Genomic DNA, 19,947 nt, shown 5'->3' on the forward strand with positions numbered 1-19,947 from the left:
ATATATGAGTCTGCAGTCGTATATACCACTGTACCATATCTCATCCTTAGGAATAGTTTTATTTTACTATGAAGTATAGTTACTAAAATTTTAAAACAGAAGGCAACAGTTTGATTATTGAACAGCAGAGCATTTCCAACTGCACCCTATCCTCTTTCGGCATATAAACATACAGCAGGTCTTTGTGAGCAATGCCAAAGATTGTGAGAGAATAAAAAAAATTGACAACCGAACCATGCTTTCAAGTAGAACTAATCTGTACATTTTCATACTTCCTCCCTCCTTGAGCTAAATATCCAACTTAATCAAAATAGGATGTCTAAGTAAACAAATATTGATCAGGCAAATCACCTATTTGAATTTTTGAACACCAACACTTGTTGCATAATTAGTCCCAAACACAAAATATGGTCAAACATTAGCAGAAGGGGTTGAATAACAATTTAAGTGCTCAAAAACAAAAATTTGTTATGAGCACATATTTAAATTTTCCATTAATTCACACACCCTGTATGAGCAGAAAGAAACTCATACCTGTCCGCTAGTTATCAAAGACACAGTTGGCTGTAAGCTGCCAAAGATGGATTGGAACAATCCCCCAGAAATCCAGAATAAACAGGCACACAGCCACTGAATCATTCTGTTGTGCATTTGGTCTCAAAATTCATTGTCGGCCCAAAACATTTTCACTACACAATAAAACAAATGCATAATGAAATAAGTCATCAGTTACCTTTCTAACCTCATGTAAATATTCTATCTCAATGGCCTTCTAATCACTGTCATTGAACTTTTTCTATTCCTTTCCTCCATTACAAGGCAATGGATACAGTAACAGTATTGGTTACCCAGCCTCAAATTCCTCATTCTAGACTCAAAAGGGAACCTTTTGCACTAGTTTGCCACCAGCCTCACCTTTTATTCCTTTATTTATAATGGCTTCTAAGATTTTTTTGACAAATCTGCATTGGATACATATCTTCTGCATATGGATGCTGTTCATTTTATATTTTTTGGTCTTTGAATTAACTCAAGGGAAATGAACTCACTTTGCAATAATAAGCAGATGAATTTCTCTCCTTTTATTTTTGAAATATTGAAGAATACACAACAAATCTTAAAAATAAAAAATAAAAAAAAACAGCTAAACTATGATTTTTCGTTCACAAAGATCAAATGTGAAAACTCAAAACTGCCATTTGGTGCTTCTTTGTTTATTTGTAGACCAGGTTAAACAACCAATTCCTCACAATAAAGTCAAGAAGAAAGTATTAAAAAAAAATCTTTTTCAAGAAAATGAGTTTACCTCTTTTGTTGTCGTGGTTTAAAGTTACTTTTCCTCTTGTTAAAAAACATGAACAATATGCATTATTGGATTGTTGTCAATATAGTCAGCTCCAATCACTATGACTAAAGTATTTAAAAACAAATGAAAGACTGAACAAACCTGCGCCTTTTAAGAGAGCAATCAAGTAGGTTCTTGAGCCTTCTCTTCATATTTTTGAACCTCTTCCATCCTAGGTAAGTGATGTTATTATTTTATTAAGAATGAAATAATTGAACTATCCATCTGTAAGTCTATAAATGAAGGATTGACCAATATCTTCTGCTCATTCATTATCAGTTACCATTTACATGCATACTAGAATGGACGATGACCAACAATGAACCAGTTGTCTAGAAAAGACATGTCTATCTCCAACAGAGCATATTTTTGTTTTCTTTCTGTATTGAGCAAGCCTATAAATTCAGACATTAATTTCTAGAAGAAGTTAACAGATGAACCATTAAATAATTTAACCTTACCCGTTATCTTCAATCTCTATATCCATTGCAATTGCTTCTTTATGTTGCAAAATTGACGAGAATAATCTTTTATCCTGGAACAAAAGTAAGCATTGTAGATTGTACTGATATAATCATACAAACAAAGGTAAATAAAATAGAATATGCTCCTTGGATGGTGTTAAAAAACAGTGGAATAAGAATTAAATTGCGAAACTAAAATGTCAAATATCCAGCTATGCAGACAGCCGTAATTTATGAAGCAGCTGAAGAATATTACAGCTGTCAATGAAACAGGCATACTTGAGTCTCTCTAAAACAGTGTGCAGGGTGAAAAAAATTAAATTGGAAAAATGCGCTTCCAGTGCCAGATTCTTATTGTCCTCATATACATTGGAAATTTACAATAGATAGATAAAGTTTGAAAAAGAGGACAACAAGATACACAACAACCATATTAGGTCAAGTCAGAAATTGTGTTGAAAATCAAATCTTTCTACCCAAAAAAATGATGAATTTCATTTACCTCTTCATTCATATTTGTGACAGTATCCTGAATCCTCTGTAATATGATTCTGAAGCTTCCAACTTCATAATTTAATACCTTGATTATTTTTAAAAAAAAAATGTTTAGAAATCATAAGGACTTCCAATAAGAAGTCACACGATAATGAAGAAATTAAATATTAAACCTCTTTGTCTGAAATTAAATTCTGTATCTCCAGATCCTTTGCAGATAAAATTTTCTGAATGTGAGACTGGTTAAGAAAATATTAAAAAAGAATATATAGATGAAAGAGCAAATAAACTTTATGGTATTTGATACAGATAACTACTCAATGCAGGTGTGGATATATCTTCTATTTGAGCTTGGTTATTGTTGTGAAGTTTTGCTGCATCCAGCTTTCCTTCAAGCTCTAAGATGATTCTATCTTTTCTTCTTAATTCAGCCTCGTTGTTTTCAAGTTTATTTCTTAAATCAGAGATATTTTCTGTGATGAAAAGGACGGTTTTTTCAGTTGATAAAACTTAGATGGGATGTAACACAGCACATATATACAGCTATTATATATATCATACTAACATGTTTTAGAATGTAGAAGAAATTAACAGGATTTTTATATTACCAACAAATGCTTTTTCAAATGAAGAGATCCAGTCCATTTTGTTTTTCAAGCTGCTCACTGAATAAAGGAAATATAAAGACAATTGATAAGCAATGAAACTTCAATGGTTTGCGTGAATATCCACAAATGAGCATACTCTGGAGACAGTACTAGCTGGGAAACTACTTACCAACTTCCTCTCTATCATTGACAATGTTCTGGACTTTATCCACAATTTGCTTGATAAAAAACACCTCTTTCTCTATTGAATCATATAATGATAGATAGGAGCTTATCTTCTCTGAAAGGACACTGAGCATTCTATCTTTGGTTCCAATAGAACGTTTCATTTGAGAAGTAGATTCCTGTTAAACACATTGTTTCATACCCAAAAATGATCAATGGCAATCCTTAATTAGGAGAGTTTCAATATTTATTAGTTCCCTTATAAAGTAGGAACCTTCATTGTGTTGGCGGTATCCACAAGGATCACAACAACACCATAAACCCAAATTCCTAAATCTTATGGTTTGTACCTACTAACCCTACTCTTGCTCCCCACACCCACACCCCAACCAAGACAGAAAGGTTTCAGTTATGCTGAAACATGTGGATTTGGATCAAGTTACAACTTACAAGTAATAGTTATATTCCGGAGACCCACAGAATTTGACAAGGAAATAAAAAGCTCAATGTTTCAAACTTGGCCCACTGGAAGATCCAAGATTGCGATGAGAATGAGCAATGTATAATTTTCTTTCAAGCAGACCAAGAGTGATTTTTTATTTTTTTCCCGAGGGATGGGCGCTGGCAGATTAAACATTAATTAAGTAGACCAATGTTTTGTGTAATCATGCTCTTGGTGAATATACTAGATATTGATCATAATGGCAAGTGTTTATTGAAAAGTTTAACATTTAATGTTGCCAATGCACTTATTTCCACCATTTAGCAAAAGTGATAAAAAAAAATTTTAAAAAAAATTAAAAAAAATTGGATTACCCCGATTGTTTAGTTATCTAACAAAAGCCACAAAACTAGCCTCACCAACTTCAGTAATGCTCAAATTCCGGCACACTTTGTTTATTTACCAAATTGATCAATAAAAGTTAAATAAAAACCAGGAAATGAGAGGGGGGAGAGGCATCTCTTCCTGTCATCGTTTAAAAATTTAGCATTGAATAATTCTAAACTCTCCAACATCTTAGTTCTTCCTAATGCTCCTACTAACTCGATAAAGAAACTATTAAATGCTTGTATGTTCCAAAATAGTAGTATTAAATGCATTTACTTTTTCATTCAATACTTTCTTTATCTAGGAGTAGCATATACAGTAGCATAAATATCAGATAATAAAAGCGCCAATCATACACAATAACCTCGTAAGCAAGCACAAAGTTTTCCCTAGACTGAAGTAAATTATTCAGTGTTCCCTTCAACTCTTTCTGCTTGCTCTCCAGCAGCACATTATCGTTCTCTAGATAATTCACCTGCATAACAAACACGAATCAATCAATTTCCTCTTTTTTAGCGCAAAGAAAACCTTCAACACTCGCACGAACAATTAATTCCCCCAAACCTTCCTCTCCAGTTTCTGGCGCTCCTCTTTCACAGACGCCAACTCGCCCTGCAATTCCTGTATCTTTCTGCCACACTCTTCCTCGTTCCGCTTCAGCTTCTGCTCTCGCTCTCGAACATTGCAAACCGAATCAGCGCGAAGATACGGGAAGTTATACGCGACGAATAAACGTGACCTAATTGAAGGGAATCGGAAACCTGGATTAGAAGGTGGTGCTGCTCGGTGGCGGAGCGTTCTCTTTCCTGAAAGTGTGAAGGTTAGTGGAAGAGGAAACGGCCACGGCGATTGGTTTCGGAGACGGAGAACGTTACCCTGAGATCTCGAACTTCGGCGACGAGGGCTTGAAGTTGGAGCTTCAACTTCGAAAGCTTGAGCAATTCCATCACAGTTTTTCATCATTGCATTTCAAATTCTCCAACTTTTTATACCACGAGTCTCCGCACGAAACGACGCCGTCTCTGTGCAGGTGACACCTGGGCTGCTGTTGCGTATGTAAATATACGACTTTTTAATTTTTAAAAATATTTATTTTGGTCCTGAAAAAAAAAAGAATAATTTTATAAATTTTAGAAATACATCACGTGTTGTTCTTAAATTTTATAAATTAAAAAAATTATCTCTCGATTATGAAAATAGGATTACTGACGAGTATTTTGGGTGATATATAATGTAAATATACGGTTAAATATGTTTTAGTTTTCTTACTTTTTTTTAAAAAAATATACTTTTAGTTTTAAGTATTATTTAAAAATATTATGTATCGTTCTTATTTTTTATAAAAATTTAATTTGTTTATCGACATATTTTTATAAATAAAAGATTAAAAGAAGATAGTATATCTTTAAGATACTAAAAATAAATTTGTGTATGTATACAATGAATAAAAGCATGAATATACACTTTTTATTGACTTATTTTACCTTTTGAACTAACCGTGGTAGTTGTATATTTTTTAATTTTAATTTTCTTTTTAAAAGTAGTATTGTTATAGTATGAATTAGTGATTTGTATATTCATTGTGAAAAGAAAAAAACATAAAATATGAGCAAATAGACATGATAATATCAATTTACATATTTTAATTAAATTTTTATTGCCAATGAGTTTTACTAATTTTTTTAGTTATCTGGTGGTGGATAGCATTTATATGGGATACTTAATATTCATGAGAAAGGTCTGTCAATCAAGTTGCATCATAGTTTTCTAGTGTGATCGCTATTGTTAAAAAAAAAAAAAAAAAAGGTAAGAGTATATGAGAAATTATTTAGGCTAATTCCCTAATATTAAGAAATGTACAATTACTTTAATTTTTCTATATATCTTCCTTAAAGTATCTTATTTTCCTTTATAATGCATAAATATTATTGTTGTTGTTTTTGTTTTTGTATTTTATAATTTTTTTACAAATGATGAATATTTTTTCTTTTATTTTTTATTGTTTTACAACAATTTCTGTCAAGTGCACATAAATAATGATAAAATATCAAGTCAAATTGACCTACATGGCTATATCTACTCCAAACGTAAACAATGTTTCAATCAATGTATGTAGAGATGAAACATATGAACAAACAATATTCATGTAAATTTCTATATAGATGATATATATATATATATATATATATATATAAGTGTCAAATATGCATATCAAATGATTAATTAGTGATTAGGTTTAAACTTGTCACATGTTTGAAGAGTAAAAAAAATTGTTAAGGAAAAAGATAAATTTATATCCCTTGATTTAAATTTTGTTATTAATAAATAAAATGATTTTAAATTAATAAAAAAAGTTTTTAAAAATGACTAAAATGAAATTTCTAAGAAGACAAAACTTCTCACTAAGACGCAATCTTTCATAAGACAAATCATTATGTAAGATGAAAGATGCACTAAGATGAAGTTTTAATTAAAAAGAGAGATATGTATTAAATGTTTATCATTTATGATCTTTAAAAAAGAAGTGATTATGTCTAAATTGTTCTAAATAGATTGAATTCAAAAATACTTTTTGGGTACCTACACTTTACAAAAAGGAAAGAAAGACATGTCTTGCGTCACGAAAGAACAAGTAGGTCTTTGCAAAAAATGGAAAGTAGCAATTAAAAGTTGTTTCAACATTACGCCAACATGACATACGCATAATTCTACCCACTTGATACCTAAAAGGCGATAAGTAGCTTCTTTGATTAGATAATAAGTGACAATTTGGTAAAAGCATAAAATACAAACATTCATTACACCAATAGATATTTCTCTCCTCAAGAAGCAAAACAAGAAGACAAACAATACAGGCCTTAAGAGAGAAACTTGAGGATTTGTAATTGTCATCGGAGCATGTATTTTCAGGCAAATTGGAATGAGTGAAATTCAAAGGTTTCACATGTGTGAAACTGTGTAATTGATTATAAATTAAAATGAATTAATTAGTATTATCTACACTAACAAAATGCATTTACTTTTTTATAGTTCAACTCTTAAAGATTTTATAGTTAAACATATTTGACTTGAAACGATTTAAAGATATGTAACATTTTGGGAAGTTTCTCAAAAAATGTGAGTGAGGATAAAAAATACACTAAAAGATATTGTGTTGGTTGATAGAGATAGTCATTAATTAAAAAAATAGTCAAACATCTAAAAAAAACTACTCATAAAGGTTTTTAACCTATTGAGGATTATTAAACTTTAATTTCGTCATACAAGTTAATCATTTCGTTGTACTAAGTTATTGACTTTACTAGTTTCTTGAACAGAAGAAAGTTAAATCTCAAGTTGGCACCAATTCTCTCTCTCCTAGTTGGTTGTTCTATCTCTTAGTCACCTAATTTGGACTATAATACAAAGTTGTGATACTTTTCAATCAACAACGAATACTTTGTTATATTTAAATATTATGTTCATGGGTGTTATAGTTAAAATAGAAGTTTATTATATTTCGTAAAATTTTTTGTAGTTTAATTTTTATGTCTCAGTTATTTTTACCTTTTCTGTTTGTTCTAGCTACAAGTTTATAATTGTAAGCCTTACATTATTGAATTTGAGGTTTAACAAAATAAGTTGTTCTGAAAGGTCTCAATCAAGGATGTAACAATTGAACACGAGTGTTTTTTTGTTATATTTAATAAATCAAACTTCTCTTGTAGAAGTAAGGGATGACTTAGTGGTAACGATTCTCATAAGACTATGTTGAGGGTTTTGCAAACAACTAGAGAACTTAGGGAGTTTTTTTTTTTTCATTTGTTCTTTACAATTTTAGTGTTGGTTGATATTTCTCTTCGACAATGTCTCAAATCCTTGTCATGTAGAAACGAGTTTTGCATCTTGCATAAATCAGTTTTGTAGGTGAAATGAAATATGAGAATAGGAATGAGTAAGAAGAAATAAGTGATTCAAACACCATTTCAATTATTTTAAAACTAAATTAAAAATTAATTATTATATTATTATGTATCTAAATTTACTTAATATGTAATTATTGCATGTCAATCGAAAGAGAATATACATATTAACGTCATAAGACTAACTTAACATAAGATAATTATTAAATTGTATGACGGGATTAAAATTTAAGGACTCATCATAAAATTAAAAAAAAATCAAAGATCTATTAATCACCTTTAATATTTTTCAAAAATCAAATTAAATGTGTAATCAAATAAAATTATTATTCAAATATAGGAAGTGAAACATACTTAATACAACCGAAGTGGGTTGTCACAAAATGGATATGAGTTTACATCTTCTTATAGCCATCCAAAATCTTCTATAGTAAACATTCCTCCTTAAAGGAATCTCATAGGAGTCTTAAAAAAGTTATTTGTATATGTAGCCATGATCGAATAAACTTGCAATTTAGGTAATTCAGTAATTGGAGTAATTTCTTAGTTGGGCATCAGCATGTTAGTATTCTTTCATATCACTTTAAGAATTTAGAGAGAAAAAAAACTCATATTATAAAATTGAATTATCATTTTTGAACATGAAAAAACCTTATATTATTATTTTAGTTCTCACTGTTATACCAGTCTTCTGCATTACTTAACATTTTTTATTTTTAGAATAGTGAATTTGAGCCTAACTCAACCTTACAAAACCAGCTTATAAGGTGAGGATTGTTTTTCACTTATATACTATTTAATTGCCTAATCTCTAATCGATGTGGGACTTGGGTTTTTTCCATTATACGCCTTTATGTCCAGCACTATTAGGTTTGGTACGTGGATAAATGATATGTGACCCTTTTAAATGATATAGGATTGACGGGACTTGAGTTTTTTTTTTCTCAATACACTCCCTTCATGTCCATGGTACATATATCAATGGTAAGTGACCCATTTTTAAGAATCTAGGATAGCTTTGATATAATCTTAGAATAGTGAATTTGAGTCTAACTCAACCCTACAAAACCGGCTTGTAAGGTGATGGTTATTTTCCACTTATATATTATTTAATTGTCTAATATCTAATCAATGTGAAACTTGAATTTTTCCCAATATTTATACTTGAAAAAATTAGTAAATTGTTAATTTATTTTATCTGCATTAAATTTTATATTAAGATTTCAAATTCATAAATTTAACTTTAATTATTTTAGGTGTAAATATTTTAAGTTTTCGTATTAATTTTATCTTGAATTTTAACTATTTGTAATATGAAGCTAATTATTTTCATTTTTTTTAGTTTACTTTTTTTCAAACTTCAAACAATGTATATTTTTACTTAAATTAAAAGTACTTAAGTAATATGTGAGATATTTATTAATTTAATATTCTCCTATCTCACAACGACTACGAAGTAAGATTTTTACACATAAATTAAATATAATAATAAATATATTTAATTTTATTAAAATAATTTATCCTTTCAATAAATACATTATTTTTAATTGTAATGGTTGAATAATTATGAAATAATATTAGAAAAAGAATATTTGATATTATATTAAAAAGTAAAAATATTATTTATTTTGAGAAATTTTTAATATTAACATTGTTATAATTATGTAACTAAAGGAGTATAAATTAGATTCTTAAAAAAATGAAATAAATATTATGAATTGTTAAAGAAGAAGAACAAATTTTAAAATTATTGTTTTGCAGTGCACAAGATGGGTCAGTGTGCTGTTCAAAAGAATAAAAGAAAGTTGTGAGGAAGTGGACCATTTTAATTAAAGCAGAGCAATATTTTTCTTACCGAGGTGATCCTTAATTGCATGCCTGCGATCATCATTGGATTGCAGCTGTTACCCTATCAATTCTCACTGTTTATACTATACTGTACCACTTTCTGTGTTTAGGGTTTACACCATGCTATTTTGTTTATACCTATTAAAGATATTGTGAATATATTACAGATATTGTGGATACATATATTATGGGCTATTATCCTCACTATCAATTAGGGATATGATTAGATTAGTTTCCATAATATTAGAGATTAGTATCTCTATCATTTATTGTATTCACTCTATAAATAAGATTGGTATATGTACAACAACACACACAATTCCTGAATCACAACATGGTATCTAGAGCTTAGATTTTTCTTTTAGAATATATTTTTCTCTCTTCTTGCAAAGGCCCTTGCTGCCACCTCCGGCTGTCGCCGTCCGCCGCGCCGGCGGCTACCGCCTCCGATCGCTGTGCCGCCGACCACCGCTTCCGGTGCCCACTCTGACCGCCATCGGTCGCTGCGCCGGCGGCTACCACCTCTGGTCGTCGCACCGCCGACTGCCGCCTCTGGTTGCTACCTCCGACTGCAGCCTCCGGTCGTCGTGCCGCCAGTTGCCGCGCCGCCGACCTTCACCTCTGGTCGCTACCTTCAGTTGTCGCCTCCGACCGCCACCTCGGGTCGTCACACCGTCGTCACTGGTCGCTTCCTGTCGCCGCCTCCAACTGTCGCTTCCGATTGCCACCTCTGACTGCCACTTCCGGTTGCCAACTCTGACCGCTGCCTCCAGTCATCGCCTCTAGTCGCCGACTCCGACCGCCGCTTCCGATCGCCGACTTCGACCGCCACTTCCGGTCGCCGCTTCTGGTCGCCAACTCCGACCGCCACTTCCGGTCGCCACCTACAACCGCTTCCAGTCGCTGACTCCGACCGTCGCTTCAGGTGGCCGTCGCCTCCGATCGCCGCTTTCGGTCGCTGCCTCCGATCGCCGCCTCTGACTGCTGCCTCCGGTGACCAGTTAGCAGATATGTTCACAAAAATCGCGTAAAGGACCTCGGATTGATTACATTTGTAACAAGCTTGGTGCATATGATATATATGCTCCAGCTTGAGGGAGAGTGTTACAGATATTGTGAATATATTACAGATATTGTGGATACATATATTATGGGCTATTATCCTCACTATCAATTAGGGATATGATTAGATTAGTTTCCATAATATTAGAGATTAATATCTCTATCATTTATTGTATTCACTCTATAAATAAGATTGGTATGTATTTATAGAGTGAATACAATAAATGATAGAGATATTAATCTCTAATATTATGGAAACTAATCTAATCATATCCCTAATTGATAGTGAGGATAATAGCCCATAATATATGTATCCACAATATCTGTAATATATTCACAATATCTGTAACAATACCATTGCATTTTTACGATGATATTGTAGAAATTTTTATTTCTTTATCTTTTCATCGGTTATTTCCTTAAAAATATTATTTATAAAATATATTTGGTAGGGATTATAATATTTTATTTAAACTGCTTTTAAAAAAAATATTTGCAAAATTAGTGGTATGTTTGAAACAATAATTTAAAATTTGAGTTAATCACCTATATACTGCCAGTGTAAAAACTAATTATATATTTTAATAGTGTCATGTCAGTTGGTTATTTAATAAAATAATAATAGAATAAGCAACTTTAAAAGATATGATTAATTATTAGTGTAAAAAACTTTACATTAATAGTGTATAGATGATTAACTCTTAAAATTTATAGTTTTTTTTTTGAAATAATTTATTTTTAATATATGTATATAATGATATTTAACGATTCATAAGGTCCTTACATAAAGAAAAAAGAAAAAACATATTCTCGAGGGATTGATAATCGATAAGACTGATGGAGACCTTGCCGTAGGTTCCACCTGTTTTATAGACCATAATTATTTTAATGTGATATGATTATATATTTCAAAAATACAAAGTTACCTATATATATATATATATATTCTAATTTCAACTTGATATGTTCATTTCTGTAAACCAATTAAAAAAATATGATTTATTTACTTAATCTAATTAAAGTATTATCAAGGAAACAATTCTTATTACAAACTTGCATAACTCTTATGCTCCTGCTCCTGCCGACCGAATTATTAGAATTAATTGCGTGGTCAATTCAAAAATAAACTAAAGTTAATAACAAGATATACCTCATAATTAAAATAACAATGAACATTTTTATTTTATAAAATATTTTTACAAGAAACCTATTTTCAAAAATAAATTAAACTTATATTTTCTAATAAATATTTTCTTTCTTTGAAAAAAAAAAGCAAAAAGAAAAACTTTCAAATAAATGACAAATGAAATTAGTTTCAAATCTGATAAGTTAAAAAATATCTGTAACAGTATAATAATAATAATAAGAAGAAGAAATTAATTAGTAACTTTTTGTGTATAGATTAAAAAATAGTATTGAAATTTAAGTTAATTTTTAATGTTTTTTTTATAAGATTGTAAAACTTCAAATAGTTGAAGGCCACTCATGCGATTGACTTATCCTTGGTGCTCCCTCGAGTTATAATTTGTAGGACAGTTGCCAGCTAAATGAAAGCCCAGAAAAGTTTGCTCATTATTTATTATCTATAATTGAAGACAAGAAGTAGCTGTGACCGGCTTATTTGAATTTGTATGATATAAATTATAAGTATTTTTTTATATAATTTTTTAAAAATATTTATAAATTTGTATCTAAATAAATATTTTTATTAAAAAAAAAAAATTTCAATACAAAATTTTAAAAAGTCTATTTATAATCTATACTAATATAAAGGGAATACCCTTTTTGTAACTACATTGGTCTCTACTATTTTTTTATCATTATGCCCTTTTATTTTAAAAAAATAAAAAAAAATATTTTTTATTCAAATTTAAGAACTTGAAACTAGGGATGATAAATATACCCGTATCCGCGGGTAATACCCGAACTCGTCCCGACTTTGACGGGAAATACCCAGTTTGACCGGGTACGGGTATGGGTACGGGTACGGGTAAAACTCGATTTATTAAATCGAGTACAGATATGTACTTACCCGCCTCGTACCCGTACTCGTCCCCGTCCCCGTTCCCATTTTTAATTTAATACTCACTTTCAATTTAATTATATTAAATAATTTTAATATTTTTTTATGTGTGATTATTTATTATAATATGAGATAGAGAAATAATCTAATTATAATTATAATATAATAAAAAAATAAATTAAAAATATCAAAAAAATTTACAAAAAATAAAAAATAAAAAATATGACTAGTATGGGTACGAGTATACCCGATACAGGATGGAGACGAGAATGAGGATGAAAATCATATATCCAACTGGTACGGACGAGGATGAGTTTGACTCACAGGGACGAGGAAGGGTATCATGAAACATGTACCCGACCCGACCCATTGTCATCCTTACTTGAAACTAATGAATCTATACTAATACTAATATATAAAGGGATATCACTTTCAATAATTATTTTTGGTTTTCATTTTTACATGAACCATTTTATCTTTTATTTATTTTTCAATAACTAACTTTTTTATGAGTAACTTCTCATTTTTTATTTATTTATTTATTTTCTTTTAATACAATGCAGACACGAAATGTCTTTTTCCTGCTAATATATAATAAAAGGAACTGTCTCATTTGCATATTTTTTAAATAATTTATTCTTAAATTTTTAAATAATAAAAAATAATATTTTCTTAAAAATTAAATATAACACTAATTAATTTATAAAATATTAATAATTTTTTAAATATTTTGTTAAATAAAATATAAAAATGCGGAACTCGAGTCACTATTAAATATGCATGCGGATAAACTTTATTGAACTGCTTTTTTTGAAATGCCTATAAATGTCATTCCTTCACTTCTGCGTAACGCTCGGTTTGGTATCGCGGAAACATGTAGGGTTCCGAAATGAGTAAGAAATAAAAATTAAAAGTTATTTAGCAGTAGAGAAAATAGTTAGCGAAAAAAAAATGTAAGACCTTAAAATAAACAGTGAATGCTTCAAATCTATTCATAATTGATTAATATATTACTCACACTCAATTAAATTGTTTTATTATATTGAAATCATGATTTTTTTTATTTAATTAATTAAATCAAAATTTTATTCGATTATTTTTATTTTCGAAAACGTTTACTTTCCAAACTTGTAATCGTTTACAAAAAAAGAAATTATTCTATTAAAATTTTAATATGATATTTTGATTGTTTATACACTTTAAATTTATTTACCTAATTTAAATATTATTTTTATTAATTTTTAAACTAATTTAATTTTACTTTAGAATTAGTTAATTACTTTTGATTACTTATTTATTTTATTTCAAAAATATTGTTTGTTTATTTATATAATTTTTTTATTTAATTGATTAAAATAAAATAATTAATAAAAAATATTTAATAATTATTTGTTATTTTCCATTTCTTTCTTTTTTACTTATTTTTAACTCTATTTTTTTTTTTACTTTTATTTATTTATCTTTTCACTTTTTTATATACCCTATTTTTTACTTATGTGCCATTTTGAGATGGCTGTGAGTGTATGATTATGTTGTAAGTTGAGAATATGTCATGCAGTGTAATTGAGTTATAGTATAGTTAATTAATTTTTTTTTTATACTTTATTGATTCTTTGTATATCTAACTTATTCTTGCATGTTTCTCGGTAGTTGAATTACGATGATCATGTTTATATGGGAGCATGATAATGATAAGTTTAAGGAGTTGGCGATTTTGCGGGACAGGTTGGATAGTGATGTAGTTAGTGGCTACTTTTGTATAAATATTATAGATGTCACTTGATTCACAACTTATGATTTTTATTTCACGGTTTATGGAATACTGTACCTATATATATATACATGTGTTTGTAAAGATATTTTATTTTTCTAGTTGTTTTACATACTCATATCCAAGTCATGTGAATATACTAATCTTAGATAATTATAGTATACTTTTCTACTACTAGTAGTTGATTTTGTTAGGTGTAAGATCATAGTAAGTCGTTACATTTCTTTAACAAAACAACCAAAGTTTTATTCTATTTTTTTTTATCTATTTTCACTCATCTATTATCCTTCTCTATTTTTCTTTACTCTATTTCTCACCAATTTATTTTCTCTATGTCAAACACCCAGTTGTGGTTATAAAAGGACATCAAATTTTTAAAACCTTTTCGCACCATTTACCCATCATCTATGTCAATTTGCATATTTGACTATTTGGGTTGGGGAAGGGGGTTTAAAATTTTTCTTAAGAAATTAAATATTGAATAAAAGTTATTATTTTTTAAAAATGTTAAACCAATTATATACTGCCTCAACATCTTACAAGATTTATTGTAATTTAGAAAACATGCAGTTTGTATTTAGGTTAGTTTATTTATTTTTAAAATTGAAGGAATTTTTAAAAAATAAAAACTACACATGCATTGATTTAGCTAATGTAATGGCTTTTTTATTTATTTTTTATTTTTATTTTTTACAGCATGGCATATTTTTTGAGCAGGCATGGTAATGATAGACGCATAACATCTCTAATGGCAGCTGTTTAAGATTCATTGCAATTTAGAAAACATGTTTTGTATTTGGATTATTTTCTATTATTTTTTATTAAATAATTTTAGTCCATCCCTTTTATAATAAGTTTTTCTAGTCATTATAATTGTTCATTTTTTATTTTCTCTCCTAAAAAATATAAAGTTATATTTTGTCTTCATTATCATATCAAACTCTTTTTTTTATATCATATATTATTGGTATATAATATTTTTTAGTTTTGTTAATAATTAATTTCTGGTGGAATGTCAAGTGATCATTCTAATTAAAACTTGATAATATTTGTAATTTTATATCAACATGTGATATCTCTAAAATATTCTAAATTCCTCAAATGAATATATATATATATATTAAAATAATTATTAGAGATCGAAAATAATAATTTTAAATTTTAAATGAAAGAAAATCAAATAAAATAATTTATAGGGATCAATATCTAAATTCATTATTTTTAGGAATAAAAAACTTAATTTTCAAAAACATCTTTTAATGAGACAAAAACCAAAACTATCTCATTTTATAAAAATTAAATACATATTTAACTCCTATTTAATAAAATCAAATTAACTTTGTAAAATTTCTTGAAATGAATTATGTTCTCTAATAAATTTTTTTCTTCTAATTTATCCCTTCATAAATTATTTAACTACCATAAAGTAATGCATTTATTGAGAAGTTGAACTATTTAGTAAAATTGTATCAATAATACAATTATTATTGTCCTCATAATTAATCTGAAGTTGAAATCATTATGAGATGGAGGAAATAACATATAAATTTTAATTGGAGTCTATCAATAAGTTATAATAAAGAATCATCTCAAAATACATTATATAACTTGCTAATGAAATGGTTGATAAATTAGATTAGAGCTACGCTTTAGCATATATTTTGGTGTTTTGCTATATGTTGTTCCATGTTATTCACCACAACTATAGCTGGTTACTAATAAATTATAATTTTGATAGACTTGTTCTCCTTAAACAAGGTTTTTGATTTGAATCTTATGAAAGAAAAAAAAAAAAGTAATTGGAAGAGAAGACATAATAAAAAATAATATAGTAATCAAAATAGTCAAATGAATTATTTGTATCAATAACATTGTCACAAAAAAAAAAAAAACAATTGGTTTTTACAATTTATTTATATATGTTGTGTATTAGGGATATCAATTATACCTCGTAAGACAGATAGTAAGCTCTTTATCCATGTTCCATTGGATAAAATATTTTTTTAAATATACTCGTGTATAATTTGCTAATGTACTTTAACTAAATAAATAAATAAACATGTTGGTTTTGGTGTGGGAGAAACTTCCTCTTCAATGCTTAATATAGATGGTGCATAGCTATAAATTGTTCCAGGCAGTTCAAATCTGTGTCACGTTTCAACTATTGGACTGTTAGAATCTTTTATTGGAATAAGTGACAAGGGAAGCACCAAGTTCAAAAATCAGAATAACCCCATGAAGAAAAATGACACAAAATATATAAGAACCTAACACTTATCATATGTAGTCAGTGTAGTGACCACAGGATCATTACCATTTGATGAAAATTAACACATGGGGGACTTCATGGTGACAATTCCCCACTGTAAAATGCGAATCATCCCGTTCAGCTTATGCATTATGCACATGTTGTTCTGAAAAGACAAACAGAACTATGGTGAAAACGTGCTTAAAATGCAACTAATTGCAATCACGATCACCCACATGTGCATAAACTGGTTAAGTGCACGAGTATAATTTATGTTCTGTTATCTAAAGCAGGAAGCAAGGGAAACTTTATGGCCATTATCTATGCCTAACTGGATTTGATATCAGATTTGGCAAAGCTGTTTGGCGAGGCTCGTGGATGAATCAATGTCACTTTGATGAACGGTACTTTGGCATTTAACTAGAAGCACCAAATTAGGTCAGCCCCAATAATGTAAACTAAATGACACAAACATTATAAGGAAAATGAAAGGGATAGAAAGGATGGTAGCATCCAAAACTGCACTCTAGAATTGGATCAGATGGAAGGGTTTGAAAGGAAGATAGATTAGAAACGTGTTTTTAAGTTGAGCATTGAAGATGATCCAGATGTTGACTTAGACGTATGCCTTGTCTTTTTCATTGTTGGTATGGAGCTAGGTAATCTTTCATTTGACAAAGCCATTTTCTTTTCCTTTCTTAAGTGTCAGTTTTATAATTGTAGATTCCCAAAATTTAATTCAGCAAATTGGGTCATATTAATATTGTATATAAAACTTAAAGATCACGAATATAATACTAAAAGATCAAAATTGAATTTAGACTTTTTTTCTCCTTTATAAGTCAATATACAAAGGATTCTTCTCTCTGGTGCAGTGAATCATTTTCTTTTCAATTTATTTTTTCACCAATAAAGCATTTTTTTTTCATGCAAATTGATGCAGTTTTAAACAAGTTAAAACTTAAAATTGCGCATGAAAAATTATACAGTTGTTGTACCTAAAAAAAATATGAATTATGCGAATTTGAGACGTGAAACATTAGTTGATGCAGTGGTGTGTGTAGTTGGTTAGAAGTCATTCTCGGAATCAAGTAATAGGAATACTTTCAAAAAGATTTGTTAGTATATAGAAGGCTGAGTCGACATGCACTCAAGCTTCTCAGTTCTCTGCCTCCCAACGAATCAAAAAGAATGAAAACAGAAATTAAATCAAATAATTTTTAAAACTTATAGACTTTATTTATGTATTAAATTTTTTTAATTTAATAATTTAAATATTAAAATTTTATATAAAATATAAATTATTAAATAAAATAAGATTATTAAGACTTGCTTTGGAAATAAGTGAATTCCTAAAAATTATGTTATTCATAGTGTTATTTTTTTTAGTTAATAAATTAAATATAAAAAAATTAATATTTTTAACTTCAAATTCCTGAAAAGTAAAATCATTTTGTCTAATTGCCCTTGCATAATTGCATCCACAAAAGAATATATTCTATAAATATTCAAAAACTACAAAGAGACATGACGATTGAAATCCAGCCAAAGTGTGTTTATGCATTTTTGCGTATGTCAATTTAACTACCAATGCAAAGAGATATAATCCATCTTTCACGCTAATGGCCCAATCATTATTTTAGAAATATGTTACATTTTGTAATGTTTTTATGTTTAGGTTTCAAATTTTCTTTAAAAAGCTATTTTAAAATTGATTACATAATGGGCTCATTTTTTTAAGCTTAAAAAATATTTATTTTAAGAAATTTTTATATAAATAAAAATTAAGACTTAAATATATTTTTAATCTTTTAAATTTAGGTAAATTTATTTTTGTTACTGTGTCTGCTTCTGCTCAATCATAAATGACTATTACTCCCTTTGATATTATAGTGTCGTTGGCCAAGGCCTCATCTTAAAACTCAAGTGCATGAATCATCATAACTTCATAAGTATCTGAACCTGTGACACAACTTTTTGTTCTCTCCCAACCAAAAAAAAAATCATTCGTGGTTTCATTTCCTCTACCAAGTTTAAGTGCAATCAATCCAACATAATAATGTTAAAGACTTTGGAGCAGAGCAATATTAATTATTGAGTAATATTTATATTAATTAATCTTATTAGATGCTCTTCATCACGTGCTCGTGTCTAATTGGGTCACCGCATATTATCTCCATTTAAAGTCGTAAATCAAACGCGCTTATGTAATGTAACGTCACTGTTTTCTACTCTACAATTGGCAATAAAATTATAAAGGGATTTCAAGGAGAAAAACAATTATTTAGAATGACCATATGTTCAGTTTATAATTTTAATTAAGTTGAAAATCATAGTATAATAATATGACCTACTTATCTGTTTTAGTGACCAAACTGTGATTTGATCATTTACTTTTTCACGCCTTGCTTTCTAAATATACTCATTTATCCCTTAAAATAAGGTATTATAAGGAGTGTCACTTTTTGTTTTCATTTACCATTCTTTCCCTCTCATAACTATTGTCAATTATGAGATGGGACCATCAATTATTATACAAAAGGGGGGACACACAGGGTACAACACACTTCAAAATATTAATTCGATGACCCCTAACCCCAGAAAACAAAATGGATCAGCGTAAGTGGACAAGTTTAGTGTCAATATCAAACAAGGTCCATACTGGACTAGTTAAAAGGTGGGCCTCAAATACGCATCCAAATAATAAATAAATCAAAATAATACCTATTCATCTATTGTCATTATCATGCTTAATAAAATCCTAAGCGTCGTTGTTACAATACTTAAGCATGCTGCTACAAACTCATACCTCGTGCACGTCCTCAAATAAAAACAAAGATCGGGTACTTTATTTCAAAACCTTTTTCATAAATCATATGTTAATTATAATAATGATCGACTAAAGTTTTGAAACCCCACAAGATAATGTGCGGGTTTAGTTGTAATAATAATAATAATCGCTGTGGAATACATACACCATATCAACTATCAACTTATCTAAGTTCTTGTTCGGTTTGATTGTTTGTATTAAGTTTGAAAATTGTAAAATCTCGAGGAAAAATATATAGTAATTAAAAGTAATTTTCAGTTATTATACCTTTTAGTTTCAAAGGTGTGTTTTTAAATTTAATACAAAACTTTAAATTTAAATTCATTACATAAATCAATTTTTTTTTCTTAATTCAAA

At 28.8% G+C, this 19,947-nt stretch overlaps 1 protein-coding gene across 5 annotated transcripts; it reads right to left on the reverse strand.

Moving 5' to 3' along the window:
• Positions 1-299: 299 nt before the first annotated feature.
• On the reverse strand, positions 300-4,894 carry LOC109801477 (RUN/FYVE domain protein). Of its 5 annotated transcripts, none has more exons than XM_083066772.1 (13): positions 4,782-4,894; positions 4,668-4,712; positions 4,471-4,569; positions 4,271-4,381; positions 3,082-3,256; positions 2,913-2,969; positions 2,639-2,777; positions 2,478-2,535; positions 2,312-2,389; positions 1,807-1,880; positions 1,629-1,740; positions 1,448-1,517; positions 300-689 (listed from the first exon to the last, which is right to left on the reverse strand). In XM_083066772.1, exons 1-11 carry the CDS (start codon positions 4,851-4,853, stop codon positions 1,632-1,634), a joined length of 1,017 nt encoding a protein of 338 aa, XP_082922898.1. In that variant the 5' UTR covers positions 4,854-4,894; the 3' UTR covers positions 300-689; positions 1,448-1,517; positions 1,629-1,631. The 5 variants fall into 5 exon arrangements, with proteins under 5 accessions (XP_082922898.1, XP_082922897.1, XP_082922895.1 ...); XM_083066771.1 differs by having other exon boundaries at positions 4,471-4,580; XM_083066769.1 differs by having other exon boundaries at positions 1,629-1,725; positions 4,471-4,712.
• Between the last annotated feature and the right edge of the window lie 15,053 nt (positions 4,895-19,947).

Source organism: Cajanus cajan, chromosome 11, assembly GCF_000230855.2.
Source record: "Cajanus cajan strain Asha chromosome 11, NIPB_CcT2T_4, whole genome shotgun sequence".
NCBI classification, from domain to species: domain Eukaryota; kingdom Viridiplantae; phylum Streptophyta; class Magnoliopsida; order Fabales; family Fabaceae; genus Cajanus; species Cajanus cajan.